Source organism: Cherax quadricarinatus, unplaced genomic scaffold (assembly GCF_038502225.1).
Source record: "Cherax quadricarinatus isolate ZL_2023a unplaced genomic scaffold, ASM3850222v1 Contig489, whole genome shotgun sequence".
Lineage (NCBI taxonomy): Eukaryota > Metazoa > Arthropoda > Malacostraca > Decapoda > Parastacidae > Cherax > Cherax quadricarinatus.
The window spans coordinates 77501-96625 of NW_027195515.1; the positions used below are offsets into that span (position 1 = coordinate 77501).

Genomic DNA, 19125 nt, shown 5'->3' on the forward strand with positions numbered 1-19125 from the left:
ATTGGTGGTGATTGGGATGGACTGGTGGTGAGGGTGATGGACTGGTGGTGAGGGTGATGGACTGGTGGTGAGGTTGACGGACTGGAGGTGAGGGTGATGGACTGGTGGTAAGGGTGATGGACTGGATGTGAGGGTGATGGACTGGTGGTAAGGGTGATGGACTGGTGGTGAGGGTGATGGATTGGTGGTGAGGGTGATGGACTGGTGGTGAGGGTGATGGGCTGTTGGTGAGGGTGATGGGCTGGTGGTGAGAGTGATGGACTGGTGGTGAGAGTGATGGACAGGTGGTGAGGGTGATGGACTGGTGGTGAGAGTGATGGACTGGTGGTGAGGGTGATGGACTGGTGGTGAGAGTGATGGACTGGTGGTGAGGGTGATGGACTGGTGGTGAGAGTGATGGACTGGTGGTGAGAGTGATGGACTGGTGGTGAGAGTGATGGACTGGTGGTGAGGGTGATGGACTGGTGGTGAGAGTGATGGACTGGTGGTGAGGGTGATGGACTGGTGTTGAGAGTGATGGACTGGTGGTGAGAGTGATGGACTGGTGGTGAGAGTGATAAACTGGTGGTGAGGGTGATGGACTGGTGGTGAGAGTGATGGACTGGTGGTGAGAGTGATGGACTGGTGGTGAGAGTGATGGACTGGTGGTGAGGGTGATGGACTGGTGGTGAGGGTGATGGACTGGTGGTGAGGGTGATGGACTGGTGGTGAGAGTGATGGACTGGTGGTGAGAGTGATGGACTGGTGGTGAGAGTGATGGACTGGTGGTGAGGGTGATGGACTGGTGGTGAGGGTGATGGACTGGTGGTGAGGGTGATGGACTGGTCGTGAGGGTGATGGACTGGTGGTGAGAGTGATGGACTGGTCGTGAGGGTGATGGACTGGTGGTGAGGGTGATGGACTGGTGGTGAGGGTGATGGACTGGTGGTGAGAGTGATGGACTGGTGGTGAGAGTGATGGACTGGTGGTGAGAGTGATGGACTGGTGGTGAGAGTGATGGACTGGTGGTGAGGGTGATGGACTGGTAGTGAGGGTGATGGACTGGTGGTGAGAGTGATGGACTGGTGGTGAGAGTGATGGACTGGTGGTGAGAGTGATGGACTGGTGGTGAGAGTGATGGACTGGTGGTGAGGGTGATGGACTGGTGGTGAGGGTGATGGACTGGTGGTGAGAGTGATGGACTGGTGGTGAGAGTGATGGACTGGTGGTGAGAGTGATGGACTGGTGGTGAGGGTGATGGACTGGTGGTGAGGGTGATGGACTGGTGGTGAGAGTGATGGACTGGTGGTGAGGGTGATGGACTGGTGGTGAGAGTGATGGACTGGTGGTGAGAGTGATGGACTGGTGGTGAGAGTGATGGACTGGTGGTGAGGGTGATGGACTGGTAGTGAGGGTGATGGACTGGTGGTGAGGGTGATGGACTGGTGGTGAGAGTGATGGACTGGTGGTGAGGGTGATGGACTGGTGGTGAGGGTGATGGACTGGTGGTGAGGGTGATGGACTGGTGGTGAGAGTGATGGACTGGTGGTGAGGGTGATGGACTGGTGGTGAGAGTGATGGACTGGTGGTGAGGGTGATGGACTGGTGGTGATAGTGATGGACTGGTGGTGAGGGTGATGGACTGGTGGTGAGAGTGATGGACTGGTGGTGAGGGTGATGGACTGGTGGTGAGGGTGATGGACTGGTGGTGAGAGTGATGGACTGGTGGTGAGAGTGATGGACTGGTGGTGAGAGTGATGGACTGGTGGTGAGAGTGATGGACTGGTGGTGAGGGTGATGGACTGGTGGTGAGAGTGATGGACTGGTGGTGAGGGTGATGGACTGATGGTGAGAGTGATGGACTGGTGGTGAGGGTGATGGACTGGTGGTGAGGGTGATGGACTGGTGGTGAGAGTGATGGACTGGTGGTGAGAGTGATGGACTGGTGGTGAGGGTGATGGACTGGTCGTGAGGGTGATGGACTGGTGGTGAGGGTGATGGACTGGTGGTGAGGGTGATGGACTGGTGGTGAGGGTGATGGACTGGTGGTGAGGGTGATGGACTGGTGGTGAGAGTGATGGACTGGTGGTGAGAGTGATGGACTGGTGGTGAGGGTGATGGACTGGTGGTGAGAGTGATGGACTGGTGGTGAGGGTGATGGACTGGTGGTGAGAGTGATGGACTGGTGGTGAGGGTGATGGACTGGTGGTGAGGGTGATGGACTGGTGGTGAGGGTGATGGACTGGTGGTGAGAGTGATGGACTGGTGGTGAGGGTGATGGACTGGTGGTGAGAGTGATGGACTGGTGGTGAGAGTGATGGACTGGTGGTGAGGGTGATGGACTGGTGGTGAGGGTGATGGACTGGTGGTGAGGGTGATGGACTGGTGGTGAGAGTGATGGACTGGTGGTGAGAGTGATGGACTGGTGGTGAGAGTGATGGACTGGTGGTGAGAGTGATGGACTGGTGGTGAGGGTGATGGACTGGTGGTGAGGGTGATGGACTGGTGGTGAGAGTGATGGACTGGTGGTGAGAGTGATGGACTGGTGGTGAGAGTGATGGACTGGTGGTGAGAGTGATGGACTGGTGGTGAGAGTGATGGACTGGTGGTGAGAGTGATGGACTGGTGGTGAGGGTGATGGACTGGTGGTGAGAGTGATGGACTGGTGGTGAGAGTGATGGACTGGTGGTGAGAGTGATGGACTGGTGGTGAGAGTGATGGACTGGTGGTGAGAGTGATGGACTGGTGGTGAGAGTGATGGACTGGTGGTGAGAGTGATGGACTGGTGGTGAGGGTGATGGACTGGTGGTGAGAGTGATGGACTGGTGGTGAGAGTGATGGACTGGTGGTGAGAGTGATGGACTGGTGGTGAGAGTGATGGACTGGTGGTGAGAGTGATGGACTGGTGGTGAGAGTGATGGACTGGTGGTGAGAGTGATGGACTGGTGGTGAGAGTGATGGACTGGTGGTGAGAGTGATGGACTGGTGGTGAGAGTGATGGACTGGTGGTGAGAGTGATGGGCTGGTGGTGAGAGTGATGGACTGGTGGTGAGAGTGATGGACTGGTGGTGAGAGTGATGGACTCGTGGTGAGGGTGATGGACTGGTGGTGAGGGTGATGGACTGGTGGTGAGAGTGATGGACTGGTGGTGAGGGTGATGGACTGGTGGTGAGGGTGATGGACTGGTGGTGAGGGTGATGGACTGGTGGTGAGGGTGATGGACTGGTGGTGAGGGTGATGGACTGGTGGTGAGGGTGATGGACTGGTGGTGAGAGTGATGGACTGGTGGTGAGGGTGATGGACTGGTGGTGAGAGTGATGGACTGGTGGTGAGGGTGATGGACTGGTGGTGAGGGTGATGGACTGGTGGTGAGGGTGATGGACTGGTGGTGAGAGTGATGGATTGGTGATGAGGATGATGGACTGGTGGTGAGAGTGATGGACTGGTGGTGAGTGTGATGGGCTGTTGGTGAGGCTGATGAATCGGTAGTGAGAGCGACGGATCGGTAGTGAGGGTGATGGACTGGTGGTGACGGTGGACTGGTGGTGAGAATGATGAACTGGTGGTGAGGGGGATGTACTGGCAGTGTGGGTGATGGACTGATGGTGTGGGTGATGGACTGATGGTGTGGGTGATGGACTGATGGTGTGGGTGATGGACTGGTGGTGACGGTGATCTACTGGTGGTGAGGGTGATGGGCTGGTGGTGAGGGTGATGGACTGGTAGAGTGGGTGATGGACTTGTGGTGACGGTGATGTACTGGTGGTGTGTGTGTGTGTGTATGTGTGTGTGTGTGTGTGTGTGTGTGTGTGTGTATGTGTGTGTGTGTGTGTGTGTGTGTGTGTGTGTGTGTGTGTGTGTGTGTGTGTATGTGTGTGTGTGTGTGTGTATGTGTGTGTGTGTGTGTGTGTGTGTGTGTGTGTGTGTATGTGTGTGTGTGTGTGTGTGTGTGTGTGTGTATGTGTGTGTGTGTGTGTGTATGTGTGTGTGTGTGTGTGTGTGTGTGTGTGTGTATGTGTGTGTGTGTGTGTACTCACCTATTTGTACTCACCTATTTGTGGTTGCAGGGGTCGAGTCTTAGCTCCTGGCCCCGCCTCTTCACCGGTTACTACTGGGCCCTCTCTCTCCCCGCTCCATGAGCTTTATCAAACCTCGTCTTAAAACTGTGTATGGTTCCTGCCTCCACTACGTCATTTTCTAGGCTATTCCACTGCCTTACAACTCTATGACTGAAGAAATACTTCCTACTGTCTCTCTGACTCATTTGTGTCTTCAACTTCCAATTGTGACCTCTTGTTTCTGTGTCCCCTCCCTGGAACATCCTGTCTTTGTCCACCTTTTCTATGCCACGCAGTATTTTACATGTCGTTATCATGTCTCCCCTGACCCTCCTGTCTTCCAGTGTCGTCAGGCCGATTTCCCTTAATCTTTCTTCATAGGACATTCCCCTTAGCTCTGGAACTAACCTTGTCGCAAACCTTTGTACTTTCTCTAGTTTCTTGACGTGCTTTATCAAGTGCGGGTTCCAAACAGGTGCTGCATACTCCAGTATGGGCCTGACATACACGGTGTACAGTGTCTTGAATGATTCCTTACTAAGGTATCGGAATGCTGTTCTCAGGTTTGCCAGGCTCCCATGTGCTGCAGCAGTTATCTGATTGATGTGTGCTTCCGGAGACATGCTCGGTGTTATACTCACCCAAAGATCTTTCTCCTTGAGTGAGGTTTGCAGTCTTTGGCCACCTAGCCTATACTCTGTCTGTGGTCTTCTGTGCCCTTCCCCTATCTTCATGACTTTGCATTTGGCAGGATTAAATTCGAGAAGCCATTTGCTGGACCAGGTGTCCAGTCTGTCCAGGTCTCTTTGAAGTCCTGCCTGGTCCTCATCAGATTTAATTCTCCTCATTAACTTCACATCATCTGCAAACAGGGACATTTCTGAGTCTAACCCTTCCATCATGTCGTTCACATATACCAAAAATAGCACTGGTCATAGGACCGACCCCTGTGGGACCCCGCTCGTCACAGGTGCCCACTGTGATACATCATTACGTACCATGACTCGTTGTTGCCTCCCTGTCAGGTATTCTCTGATCCATTGCAGTGCCCTTCCTGTTATACGCGCCTGATGCTCTAGCTTCTGCACTAATCTCTTGTGAGGAACTGTGTCAAAGGCCTTCTTGCAGTCCAAGAAGATGCAATCAACCCATCCCTCTCTCTCGTGTCTTACTTCTGTTATTTTATCATAAAACTCCAGAAGGTTTGTGACACAAGATTTGCCTTCCGTGAATCCGTGCTGGTTGGCATTTATACTCTTGTTCCGTTCCAGGTGCTCCACCACTCTCCTCCTGATAATCTTCTCCATAATTTTGCATACTATACACGTCAATGACACAGGTCTATAGTTTAGTGCCTCTTTTCTGTCTCCTTTTTTAAAAATGGGAACTACATTTGCCGTCTTCCATACCTCAGGTAGTTGCCCAGTTTCCAGGGACATGTTGAAGATTGTGGTAAGTGGCACGCACAACATATCTGCTCCCTCTCTAAGGACCCACAGGGAGATGTTGTCCGGTCCCATTGCCTTTGAGGTATCGATGTCCCTTAGCACTTTCTTCACCTCCTCCTCATCTGTATGTATGTCGTCCAACACTTGTTGGTGTATTCCTTGCTGGCGTCTCCATCTGGTCTGTCCCCCCAGAGTCCTTCCTGTCTCTACTGTAAATACTTCCTTAAATCTTGTGTTGAGCTCCTCACATACCTCTTGATCGTTTCTTGTGAGTTCTCCACCTTCTTTCCTCAGCCTTATCACCTGGTCTTTGACTGTTGTCTTCCTCCTAATGTGGCTATACAGCAGTTTCGGGTCAGATTTGACTTTCGATGCAATGTCTTATTCGTACTGTCGCTGGGCCTCCCTCCTTATCTGTGCATACTCGTTTCTGGCTCTTCTACTAATCTCCTTGTTTTCCTGGGTCCTATGCCTCCTGTACCTTTTCCATTCTCTGTTGCACTTAGTTTTTGCCTCCCTACACCTTCGGGTAAACCAAGGACTCGTTTTGGTCTTCCTATTATTTCTGTTTCCCTTGGGAACAAAACTTTCCTCTGCCTCCTTGCACTTTGTTGCCACATATTCCATCATCTCGTTTGAATGTGACAAAAATGTGAAAGATCTTGAGCTGAAGCTTTCCATCCTTTCGTGGCTTTTTTTTATATTTTTGAGATCGTCCGTATGTATGTATGTATGTATGTATGTATATATATATATATATATATATATATATATATATATATATATATATATATATATATATATATATATATATATATGTATTTATGGCGGCTGCCACTACTAGTGATGATGTAGGGAACCCAGAGCCTTGACGATGAGAGAGTCTTTGAGCGAAAAAACTTGAGCTCTATTCCTGAGGCCTAGATGATTAAACTACCAAATTTCAGGCTTAAACAAAATAGAGTTTGAAGAATACAATAATGAGTAGTGAGGAAAAGTAAAAGCAGTTAATTCTTGACAGCTGTTATATCCTGTATCACACCCCAGTGCGAAGACCCTCTTACTGCGTCACTCACCAACATCCTGCCGAAGACGGAGGCACATCCAGCAGTCACGGTGTCGCCAGCGTGGGCACAGCACGCTGGAGAGTTAGCTTATGTTCTGAAGCCTCCTCCAGGAGCCCCGTCAGACCAGGATGGCCCACTGGTGGTGGTGCTGGTGTCTTCTGTGGCTCATCAGCGACTTGGTCTTCGCCGAAGAAGTGGAGAGTGAGTACTGGGTACAGGAGGGAAGGTGGAAAAGATAGAAAAGGGGTAGATATTATTATATGAAAAAAGTGTTTACTTATAAAAAAAAATTAAATACTGTAATGAACAACTGTCGTTTCTTTTGTTTATTCACTGAAATGTTGCGCTGTATTGGATTTGTACACAAAACCTGTTTAAAAAATAATTATACTTTTATTGAACTTAAGTAAGAATAAGTTCTTTATTTAATTAATTTATATAGAGATGAGATATAATAAGATGGTGGATGTGAACGCAGTGTGGCAGGTGTTGCAGATGTGTGAAATACACGGTAGGAAAAGGCTATAACGCATTTTAACGAGTTAATTAAGTCTTCTCACCTTCATCTCTCTGATTAAGACATGTATGAGAGAATGTGAGAAACTTTCAGTGCAAGTAAGACATAGACAAGAGTGTGTCACGTGACCATTGTTGATTGTTGTGTTAATACATCGGGAAGTAAAGTAGACAAGAGTTAATATGTTGGGGAAATAGGTGTGTGCTGGAAGGACAATGAATCTGGTATAAAGTGGGAGTGGTCACGGATATGCTCTTTGCTGATGACGCTGCTTCTGGGGAATATAAAAGAACGCTGATGTGAACAAAGGGAAGGGTAAGAAGCCTAGCTAATGTAAGGTTGAAAGTAATTTTAAAGGGATTAAGTATTCAAGAAATTATTTTATTTATATATCTGGAAGTGGATGTAATAGCAGATGCTGTTTTGAAAGACGACGTGAACCACAGAATATATGAAGGTGACAGAGTAGCATGAGACGTAGTGAGTGAATCATGTGTCATGGAGACGTGGTGAGTAAATCATGAGTCATGGAGACGTAGTGAGTGAGTGAATCATGTGTCATGGTGATGTGGTTAGTAACTCATGTGTCATGGAGATGTGGTGAGTAAATCATGTGTCATGGATATGTGGTGAGTAAATCATGAGTCATGGAGATGTGGCGAGTGAGTGAATCATGTGTCATGGAGATGTAGTGAGTGAGTGAAACATCATGTCATGGAGACGTAGTGAGTGAGTGAATCATCATGTCATGGACATATAAGAGTGGGTAAACTAATGTGACTGGCATGACAGAAAAGACTATAGAATAAGAGTAATTCCTATATTTCTGTGAAAGGTCAGGTGACGAATTTTACAATTATTAGTTTATGAAATAATTGACATTATGATGAGCTACTGAATGTTACTGGTTGTAGTAGTATGGTACTGTTTTACTACGTGTGGTACTATGGTACTGTTTTACTACGTGTGGTACTATGGTACTGTTTTGCTGCGTGTGGCACTATGGTACTGTTTTGCTTTGTGTGGTACTATGGTACTGTTTTGCTTGGTGTGGTACTATGGTACTGTTTTGCTGCGTGTGGTACTATGGAACTGTTTTGCTGCGTGTGGTACTATGGTACTGTTTTGCTCGGTGTGGTACTATGGTACTGTTTTACTACGTGTGGTACTATGGTACTGTTTTACTGCGAGTGGTACTATGGTACTGACAGTGTTACTGCTTGTGGTACTATGGTATAGACTGTCTTACTGCATGTGGCACTATGGTACTGCTTGTGGTACTATGGTACTGCTTGTGGTACTATGCTGCTGCTTGTGGTACTATGGTACTGCTTGTGGTACTATGGTACTGCTTGTGGTACTATGGTACTGCTTGTGGTACTATGGTACTGCTTGTGGTACTATGGTACTGCTTGAGGTACTATGATACTGGCTTACTGCGTGTGGTACTATGGTACTGACAGTGTTACTGCTTGTGGTACTATGGTACTGACAGTGTTACTGCTTGTGGTGCTATGGTACTGACTGTTACTGCTTGTGGTACTATGGTATTGACTGTGTTACTATATGTGGTACTATGGTACTGCTTGTGGTACTATGGTACTGACTGTGTTACTGAATGTGGTACTAGGGTACTGAAAGTGCTACTGCTTGAGGTACTATGGTATTGACTGTGTTACTGCATGTGGTACTATGGTACTGACAGTGTTACTGCTTGTGGTACTATGGTATTGACTGTGTTACTGCATGTGGTACTATGGTACTGCTTGTGGTACTATGGTACTGCTTGTGGTACTATGGTACTGACTGTGTTACTGCATGTGGTACTATGGTACTGTTTTACTGCATGTGGTACTATGGTATTGTTTTACTGCGTGTGGTACTATGGTACTGACTGTGTTACTGCATGTGGTACTATGGTATTGTTTTACTTCGTGTGGTACTACGGTACTGACAGTGTTACTGTTTGTGGTACTATGATACTACCTGTGTTACTGCTTGTGTTACTATGGTACTGCTTGTGGTACTATGGTACTGACTGTGTTACTGCATGTGGTACTATGGTACTGACTGTGTTACTGCATGTGGTACTATGGTACTGACTGTGTTACTACGTGTGGTACTATGGTACTGTTTTACAACGTGTGGTACTATGGTACTGTTTTGCTGGGTGTGGTACTATGGTACTGTTTTACTACGTGTGGTACTATGGTACTGTTTTACTACGTGTGGCACTATGGTACTGTTTTACTGCGTGTGGTACTATGGTACTGACAGTGTTACTGCTTGTGGTACTATGGTACTGACAGTGTCACTGCTTGTGGTGCTATGGAACTGACTGTTACTGCTTGTGGTACTATGGTATTGACTGTGTTACTGCATGTGGTACTATGGTACTGCTTGTGGTACTGTGGTACTGACTGTGTTACTGCATGTGGTACTATGGTACTGACAGTGTTACTGCTTGTGGTGCTATGGTACTGACTGTTACTGCTTGTGGTACTATGGTATTGACTGTGTTACTGCATGTGGTACTATGGTACTGCTTGTGGTACTATGGTACTGACTGTGTTACTGAATGTGGTACTATGGTACTGAAAGTGTTACTGCTTGAGGTACTATGGTACTGACAGTGTTACTGCATGTGGTACTATGGTACTGACAGTGTTACTGCTTGTGGTACTATGGTATTGACTGTGTTACTGCATGTGGTACTATGGTTCTGCTTGTGGTACTATGGTACTGACTGTGTTACTGCATGTGGTACTATGGTACTTTTTTACTGCGTGTGGTACTATGGTACTGATAGTATTAGTGCGTGTGGTACTATGGTATTGTTTTACTGCGTGTGGTACTATGGTACTGACTGTGTTACTGCATGTGGTACTATGGTACTGTTTTACTTCGTGTGGTACTACGGTACTGAGAGTGTTACTGTTTGTGGTACTATGATACTACCTGTGTTACTGCTTGTGGTACTATGGTACTGCTTGTGGTACTATGGTACTGACTGTGTTACTGCATGTGGTACTATGGTCCTGACTGTGTTACTGCAAGTGGTACTATGGTCCGGACTGTGTTACTACGTGTGGTACTATGGTACTGTTTTACTACGTGTGGTACTATGGTACTGTTTTGCTGGGTGTGGCACTATGGTACTGTTTTACTACGTGTGGTACTATGGTACTGTTTTACTACGTGTGGCACTATGGTACTGTTTTACTGCGTGTGGTACTATGGTACTGACAGTGTTACTGCTTGTGGTACTATGGTACTGACAGTGTTACTGCTTGTGGTGCTATGGTATTGACTGTTACTGCATGTGGTACTATGGTACTGCTTGTGATACTATGGTACTGACTGTGTTACTGCATGTGGTACCATGGTACTGACAGTTACTGCTTGTGGTACTATGGTATTGACTGTGTTACTGCATGTAGTACTATGGTACTGACAGTGTTACTGCTTGTGGTACTATGGTATTGACTGTGTTACTGCATGTGATATTGTGGTACTGGTTGTGGTACTATGGTACTGACTATGTTACTGCATGTGGTACTATGGTACTGTTTTACTGCGTGTGGTACTATGGTACTGATAGTGTTACTGTGTGTGGTACTATGGTATTGTTTTACTGCATGTGGTACTATGGTACTGACTGTGTTACTTCATGTGGTACTATGGTACTATTTTACTTCGTGTGGTACTACGGTACTGACAGTGTTACTGTTTGTGGTACTATGATAATAACTGTGTTACTGCTTGTGGTACTATGGTACTGCTTGCGGTACTATGGTACTGACTGTGTTACTGCATGTGGTACTATGGTACTGACTGTGTTACTGCATGTGGTACTATGGTACTGACTGTGTTACTGCACGTGGGACTATGGTACTGCTTGTGGTATTTGGTACTGTTTTACTACGTGTGGTACTATGGTACTGACTGTCTTACTGCTTGTGGTACTATGGTATTGACTGTGTTACTGCTTGTGGTACTATGGTACTGCTTTTGGTACTATGGTACTGCTTGTGGTAATATGGTACTGACTGTGTTACTGCATGACTGGAGACGTAGTGAGTGAGTGAATCATGTGTCATGGAGATGTGGTGAGTAAATCATGCGTCATGGAGATATGGTGAGTGAGTGAATCATGTGTCATGGAGATGTAGTGAGTGAGTGAATCATCATGTCATGGAGATGTAGTGAGTGAGTGAATCATCATGTCATGGAGATGTAGTGAGTGAGTGGATCATCATGTCATGGACATATAAGAGTGGGTAAACTAATGTGACTGGCATGACAGAAAATACTATAGAATAAGAGTAATTCCTATATTTCTGTGAAAGGTCAGGTGACGAATTTTACAATTATTAGTTTATGAAATAATTGACATTATGATGAGCTACTGAATGTTACTGGTTGTAGTACTATGGTACTGTTTTACTACGTGTGGTACTATGGTACTGTTTTACTACGTGTGGTACTATGGTACTGTTTTACTACGTGTGGTACTATGGTACTGTTTTGCTGCGTGTGGCACTATGGTACTGTTTTGCTTTGTGTGGTACTATGGTACTGTTTTGCTTGGTGTGGTACTATGGTACTGTTTTGCTGCGTGTGGTACTATGGCACTGTTTTGCTGCGTGTGGTACTATGGTACTGTTTTGCTGGGTGTTGTACTATGGTACTGTTTTACTACGTGTGGTACTATGGTACTGTTTTACTACGTGTGGTACTATGGTACTGACAGTGTTACTGCTTGTGGTGCTATGGTATTGACTGTCTTACTGCATGTGGCACTATGGTACTGCTTGTGGTACTATGGTACTGCTTGTGGTACTATGGTGCTGCTTGTGGTACTATGGTACTGCTTTTGGTACTATGGTACTGCTTGTGGTACTATGGTACTGCTTGTGGTACTATGGTACTGCTTGTGGTACTATGGTACTGCTTGAGGTACTATGATACTGTCTTACTGCGTGTGGTACTATGGTACTGACAGTGTTACTGCTTGTGGTACTATGGTACTGACAGTGTTACTGCTTGTGGTGCTATGGTACTGACTGTTACTGGTTGTGGTACTATGGTATTGACTGTGTTACTACATGTGGTACTATGGTACTGCTTGTGGTACTATGGTACTGACTGTGTTACTGAATGTGGTACTATGGTACTGAAAGTGTTACTGCTTGAGGTACTATGGTATTGACTGTGTTACTGCATGTGGTACTATGGTACTGACAGTGTTACTGCTTGTGGTACTATGATATTGACTGTGTTACTGCATGTGGTACTATGGTACTGCTTGTGGTACTATGGTACTGCTTGTGGTACTATGGTACTGACTGTGTTACTGCATGTGGTACTATGGTACTGTTTTACTGCGTGTGGTACTATGGTATTGTTTTACTGCGTGTGGTACTATGGTACTGACTGTGTTACTGCATGTGGTACTATGGTATTGTTTTATTTCGTGTGGTACTACGGTACTGACAGTGTTACTGTTTGTGGTACTATGATACTACCTGTGTTACTGCTTGTGGTACTATGGTACTGCTTGTGGTACTATGGTACTGACTGTGTTACTGCATGTGGTACTATGGTACTGACTGTGTTACTGCATGTGGTACTATGGTACTGACTGTGTTACTACGTGTGGTACTATGGTACTGTTTTACTACGTGTGGTACTATGGTACTGTTTTGCTGGGTGTGGTACTATGGTACTGTTTTACTACGTGTGGTACTATGGTACTGTTTTACTACGTGTGGCACTATGGTACTGTTTTACTGCGTGTGGTACTATGGTACTGACAGTGTTACTGCTTGTGGTACTATGGTACTGACAGTGTCACTGCTTGTGGTGCTATGGTACTGACTGTTACTGCTTGTGGTACTATGGTATTGACTGTGTTACTGCATGTGGTACTATGGTACTGCTTGTGGTACTGTGGTACTGACTGTGTTACTGCATGTGGTACTATGGTACTGACAGTGTTACTGCTTGTGGTGCTATGGTACTGACTGTTACTGCTTGTGGTACTATGGTATTGACTGTGTTACTGCATGTGGTACTATGGTACTGCTTGAGGTACTATGGTATTGACTGTGTTACTGCATGTGGTACTATGGTATTGACTGTGTTACTGCATGTGGTACTATGGTACTGCTTGTGGTACTATGGTACTGACTGTGTTACTGCATGTGGTACTATGGTACTGTTTTACTGCGTGTGGTACTATGGTACTGATAGTATTACTGCGTGTGGTACTATGGTATTGTTTTACTGCGTGTGGTACTATGGTACTGACTGTGTTACTGCATGTGGTACTATGGTACTGTTTTACTTCGTGTGGTACTACGGTACTGACAGTGTTACTGTTTGTGGTACTATGATACTAACTGTGTTACTGCTTGTGGTACTATGGTACTGCTTGTGGTACTATGGTACTGACTGTGTTACTGCATGTGGTACTATGGTACTGACTGTGTTACTGCATGTGGTACTATGGTACTGACAGTGTTACTGCTTGTGGTACTATGGTATTGACTGTGTTACTGCATGTGGTACTATGGTACTGCTTGTGGTACTGTGGTACTGACAGTGTTACTGCTTGTGGTACTATGGTACTGACAGTGTTACTGCTTGTGGTGCTATGGTACTGACTGTTACTGCTTGTTTTACTATGGTATTGACTGTTACTGCATGTGGTACTATGGTACTGCTTGTGGTACTATGGTACTGACTGTGTTACTGCATGTGGTACCATGGTACTGACAGTTACTGCTTGTGGTACTATGGTATTGACTGTGTTACTGCATGTGGTACTATGGTACTGACAGTGTTACTGCTTGTGGTACTATGGTATTGACTGTGTTACTGCATGTGGTACTATGGTACTGCTTGTGGTACTATGGTACTGACTGTGTTACTGCATGTGGTACTATGGTACTGTTTTGCTGCGTGTGGTACTATGGTACTGATAGAGTTACTGCGTGTGGTACTATGGTATTGTTTTACTGCATGTGGTACTATGGTACTGACTGTGTTACTGCATGTGGTACTATGGTACTGTTTTACTTCGTGTGGTACTACGGTACTGACAGTGTTACTGTTTGTGGTACTATGATACTAACTGTGTTACTGCTTGTGGTACTATGGTACTGCTTGTGGTACTATGGTACTGACTGTGTTACTGCATGTGGTACTATGGTACTGACTGTGTTACTGCATGTGGTACTATGGTACTGACTGTGTTACTGCATGTGGGACTATGGTACTGCTTGTGGTATTTGGTACTGTTTTACTACGTGTGGTACTATGGTACTGACTGTCTTACTGCTTGTGGTACTATGGTATTGACTGTGTTACTGCTTGTGGTTCTATGGTACTGCTTTTGGTACTATGGTACTGCTTGTGGTAATATGGTACTGACTGTGTTACTGCATGACTGGAGACGTAGTGAGTGAGTGAATCATGTGTCATGGAGATGTGGTGAGTAAATCATGCGTCATGGAGATATGGTGAGTGAGTGAATCATGTGTCATGGAGATGTAGTGAGTGAGTGAATCATCATGTCATGGAGATGTAGTGAGTGAGTGAATCATCATGTCATGGACATATAAGAGTGGGTAAACTAATGTGACTGGCATGACAAAAAAGACTATAGAATAAGAGTAATTCCTATATTTCTGTGAAAGGTCAGGTGACGAATTTTACAATTATTAGTTTATGAAATAATTGACATTATGATGAGCTACTGAATGTTACTGGTTGTAGTACTATGGTACTGTTTTACTACGTGTAGTACTATGGTACTGTTTTACTACGTGTGGTACTATGGTACTATTTTACTACGTGTGGTAATATGGTACTGTTTTGCTGCGTGTGGCACTATGGTACTGTTTTGCTTGGTGTGGTACTATGGTACTGTTTTGCTGCGTGTGGTACTATGGCACTGTTTTGCTGCGTTTGGTACTATGATACTGTTTTGCTACGTGTGATACTATGGTACTGTTTTGCTGCGTGTGGCACTATGGTACTGTTTTGCTTGGTGTGATACTATGGTACTGTTTTGCTTGGTGTGGTACTATGGTACTGTTTTGCTACATGTGGTACTAAGGCACTGTTTTGCTGCGTGTGGCACTATGGTACTGTTTTACTGTGTGTGGTACTATGGCACTGTTTTGCTGCGTGTGGTACTATGGTACTGTTTTGCTGCGTGTGGTACTATGGTACTGTTTTGCTGCGTGTGGTTCTATGGCACTGTTTTGCTGCGTGTGGTACTATGGTACTGTTTTGCTGCGTGTGGTACTATGGTACTGTTTTACTGCGTGTGGTACTATGGTACTATTTTACTGCGTGTGGTACTATGGTACTGTTTTACTTCGTGTGGTACTATGGTACTGTTTTGCTACATGTGGTACTATGGCTCTGTTTTGCTGCGTGTGGTACTATGGTACTGTTTTAATGCGTATGGTACTATGGTACTGACAGTGTTACTGCGTGTGGTACTATGGTACTGTTTTGCTGCGTGTGGTACTATTCAAATTCAAATTCAATTCAAAGTTTATTCTCTATAAGGATTACAATGCTGAGTTTACAGAAATTTGGTTATTGTGTGGTTTACATGCAGTAAAATTGTGATTACAGAGTGTACCACTAGAACGCTTAGCATGGCTAGGCATTTCGGGCAGACTTAGTTTTATTCTTAATTGTAAAATATTACAAATTATGAGGTAAGTTGGTATTATGGCTAAGTGACTAAATACTAGTTTGTGAGTTTAGCAATGTGAATGCTTTTGTTTTGGCACAGTACATAGTTTCCGTATTGGAGTATCACAGGATTCATTATTTTAAGATTGAGATTAATATTTCTGTTTATGGTCAAATGAGTGAGTGAGTGTAAGTGTGAACCACCAGGTGGTATTCGTGTAGTTAGTTGACGGGGTGTATCAGGGAGATAAGATGTTTTCTATTGATAGTTTTGAAGGTGATGAATGTGTCTGCAGTTCTAGAGTTCTCTGGTAGGGTATTCCAGATTTTAGGGCCTTTGACATACATTGAATTTTTGTAAAGGTTTAGTCGGACACGGGGAATGTCGTAGAGATGTTTGTGTCTGGTGTTATGCCTGTGGGTTCTGTCACAACTATCAAGAAAGCGTTTTAGGTCAAGGTTGATATTAGAGTTTAAGGCCCTGTAGATGTAGATTGCACAGTAGTAAGTGTGGATGTACTGAACTGGGAGTAAGTTTAGGTCTATGAAGAGTGGGGGGGTGTGTTGCCAGGGATGGGATTTAGTGATTATTCTTACTGCAGCTTTTTGTTGGGTTATTATTGGCTTTAGGTGTGTTGCTGCAGTTGATCCCCAAGCACAAATAGCATAGGTGAGGTATGGATAAATAAGTGAGTGGTATAGTGTGAGAAGGGCATTTTGCGGCACGTAGTATCGTATCATGGAGAGGATCCCAAACGTTTTGGATACTTTTTTGGTTATGTGCTGGATATGGGTGCTGAAATTCAGGTTGTTGTCAAGGTATAAGCCTAGGAATTTTCCCCCATTATTTCTGGTAATTAGAGTGTTGTCAATCTTAATGTTAATTTGTGCATCTCCTGCTCTGCTACCAAACATAATATAGTAGGTTTTGTCAGTGTTAAGCGTAAGTTTATTGGCTGTCATCCAAGTCGATATTTTAATCAGCTCCTCATTCACAATGGTGTTGAGGGTGGCAAGATTAGGGTGAGAGATGACATAAGTCGTGTCATCAGCAAAGAGAATGGGTTTCAGGTGTTGGGATACGTTTGGAAGGTCATTGATGTATATGAGGAAGAGCAGGGGACCAAGGACACTTCCCTGCGGAACTCCAGTATCAAGTGGCCGTGTTGCTGATGCTGTGTCTTTAATGGTGACGTACTGATACCTATTAGTAATGTAAAATTTGAAATAAGCAAGCGCATGGCCTCTTATACCGTAATGGTCAAGTTTGTGGAGTAGGATGTCGTGGTCTACTGTGTCAAAAGCTTTTCTTAGGTCAATAAAAATTCCTAGTGGATATTCCTTATTTTCCAATGCTGTGTAAAGCAGATCTAGCATTTTTATGATTGCATCATTAGTGCTTTTATTTTTCCTGAATCCAAATTGGCAGGGGTTGAGTATGTTTTGAGCCGTTATAAATGAATACAGTCTCCTGTGCACGAGTTTCTCAAAGATTTTGGATAGCAATGGTAAGTTAGATATTGGCCTATCGTTGTTTAAGTCTGTAGGGTCACCACCTTTATGTATTGGTGTAACCCTTGCCATCTTACGTAGTTTCGGGAAGGTGCTCGTCTCTAGTGACTTGTTAAAAAGTAATGAAATAGCATGCGAAAGGACATGGGCCTCTTGCTTGTACAGTAATGGTGGGACATGAGACAGATTCCCCGAGTTATTTTTAAGTGACTTTATAATCTCAGTGACTTCCGTGGGCTCAGTTGGTGCAAGATAGAAGGAATTAGGGTAATTCCCATCTAGGTAGTCCCCGGCATGGGCATTGGTATGTGGGATTTTACTGGCGAGATTAGATCCTATGGTTGAGAAGAAGTCGTTTATCTTGTTAGCTGTGTCAGTGGGATGTAGTGGTGTTTCATTAGGTTTAGTTAGGACAATATTCTTGGTTTTTCTCAGTTTGTGGGTCCCTAGAATCTGAGAGAGTGTTTTCAGGTCTTTTTTATATCTCCTCTAGTGTCTGTGAATCTACTGGAGTAGTATAGTTGTTTGGCTTTCTTTATTACTTTGGTGAGAGCTGATGAATAGTGTTTAAGAATATCTTTGTGTATTAAGCCCTGTCTATATTGCTTTTCATATTGGTGTTTCTTGTCAATGGATTTCAGAATGGTGCTGGTTAGCCATGGGCAACCAAGCCGTTTGTTTGTGATCTGTTTTGTTTTTATAGGACAATGTTTGTTGTATAGTCTAAGTAATTTGTTAAGAAAAATGTCTGTCCAGTCATCAATACCATTGGCCTTGGAGAATTCTGTAGGCCAATCAACAGTCTCTAGGTCAGCTGTGAACTTCCTTACTGAGGCCTCGTCATGGAGTCTAAATGAGACTTTGTTGTATTCAAGTGGTGGTTTACTAATGTTTGTCAGGAGGAAGGTAGGGTAGTGGTCTGTAGTGCTATCTGTGATTATCCCTGATTTAAGGGGGGCTAGTATATTGGTCCATATGTGGTCTATTATGGTTGCACTTGTCTCAGTGAGCCTGGTTGGTTTAGTTATTGTTGGTATGAGAAGTGTGTTGTTCATATTGTTGATGAAATCAGTTACAGGCTGATCATCTAGTAAGCCAAGGTTGATGTTGAAGTCTCCACCTAAGAGAAGGTGGTGCTTATTCATTTGTCTGTTTGTTATTAGTGACTTTAATTTCTCACTGAAATTTGGGATGTTTGTGTGAGGTATCCGGTAAATGGCACCGATTGTTACAGGCGTCTTAAGGTTTTTTACAGTAAAATTAGCAAAAATGTATTCCCCATATTCATCACTAAAGCAAGTGGTGCTAATACAAGATAATTGGTTAGAGTAATAGATTGCAATACCACCCCCAACTTGGTTTGGTCTGCAGTTGTGAATTGCTGCGTATCCTGGTAGAGGGTAGATATCTATTGTGTCCTGCTTAAGCCAGGTCTCAGTAAGAATAATGCAGGAGAAGGGTGTCTTTAGTGATTCAAGGAGTGCTAGGAGGTCATCATAGTGTTTGCTTAAGGACCTGATGTTGTAGTTAAGTACTGATAGACTTTTAGCATTGTTTAGGATAGTGGTGGCTTGTGATGCTGTGTAATAAAGGCAGTTACTTTCCAATAGGTTTTGGTTGTGTGTCAGATTATGGAGGTTTAGATCAGGGTCAACGTGATCAATCATCTTCTAGGTTTAAATTATGGTTATTTATATCCTGAGTTGTGTGTTGAGTTCTAGTACTGATATCTGTAGTGGTAGGAAGTTTGGACAAGTATATAGCTAGAGTATTTTGGTCATGTAGGGTATAGTCACTACTACACATAATGAAGTTGATGTTGTCTA

At 44.7% G+C, this 19125-nt stretch overlaps 1 protein-coding gene across 1 annotated transcript in view; it reads left to right on the plus strand.

Moving 5' to 3' along the window:
* Positions 1–6606: 6606 nt before the first annotated feature.
* Positions 6607–19125, plus strand: part of LOC138850996 (uncharacterized) — a 72550-nt gene continuing 60031 nt past the window's right edge. Inside the window, exon 1 of the mRNA XM_070080469.1 lies at positions 6607–6753. Within this exon, the coding sequence (XP_069936570.1) occupies positions 6681–6753 (73 nt within the window). The 5' untranslated portion in view covers positions 6607–6680. The remainder of the gene's footprint in view (positions 6754–19125) is intronic.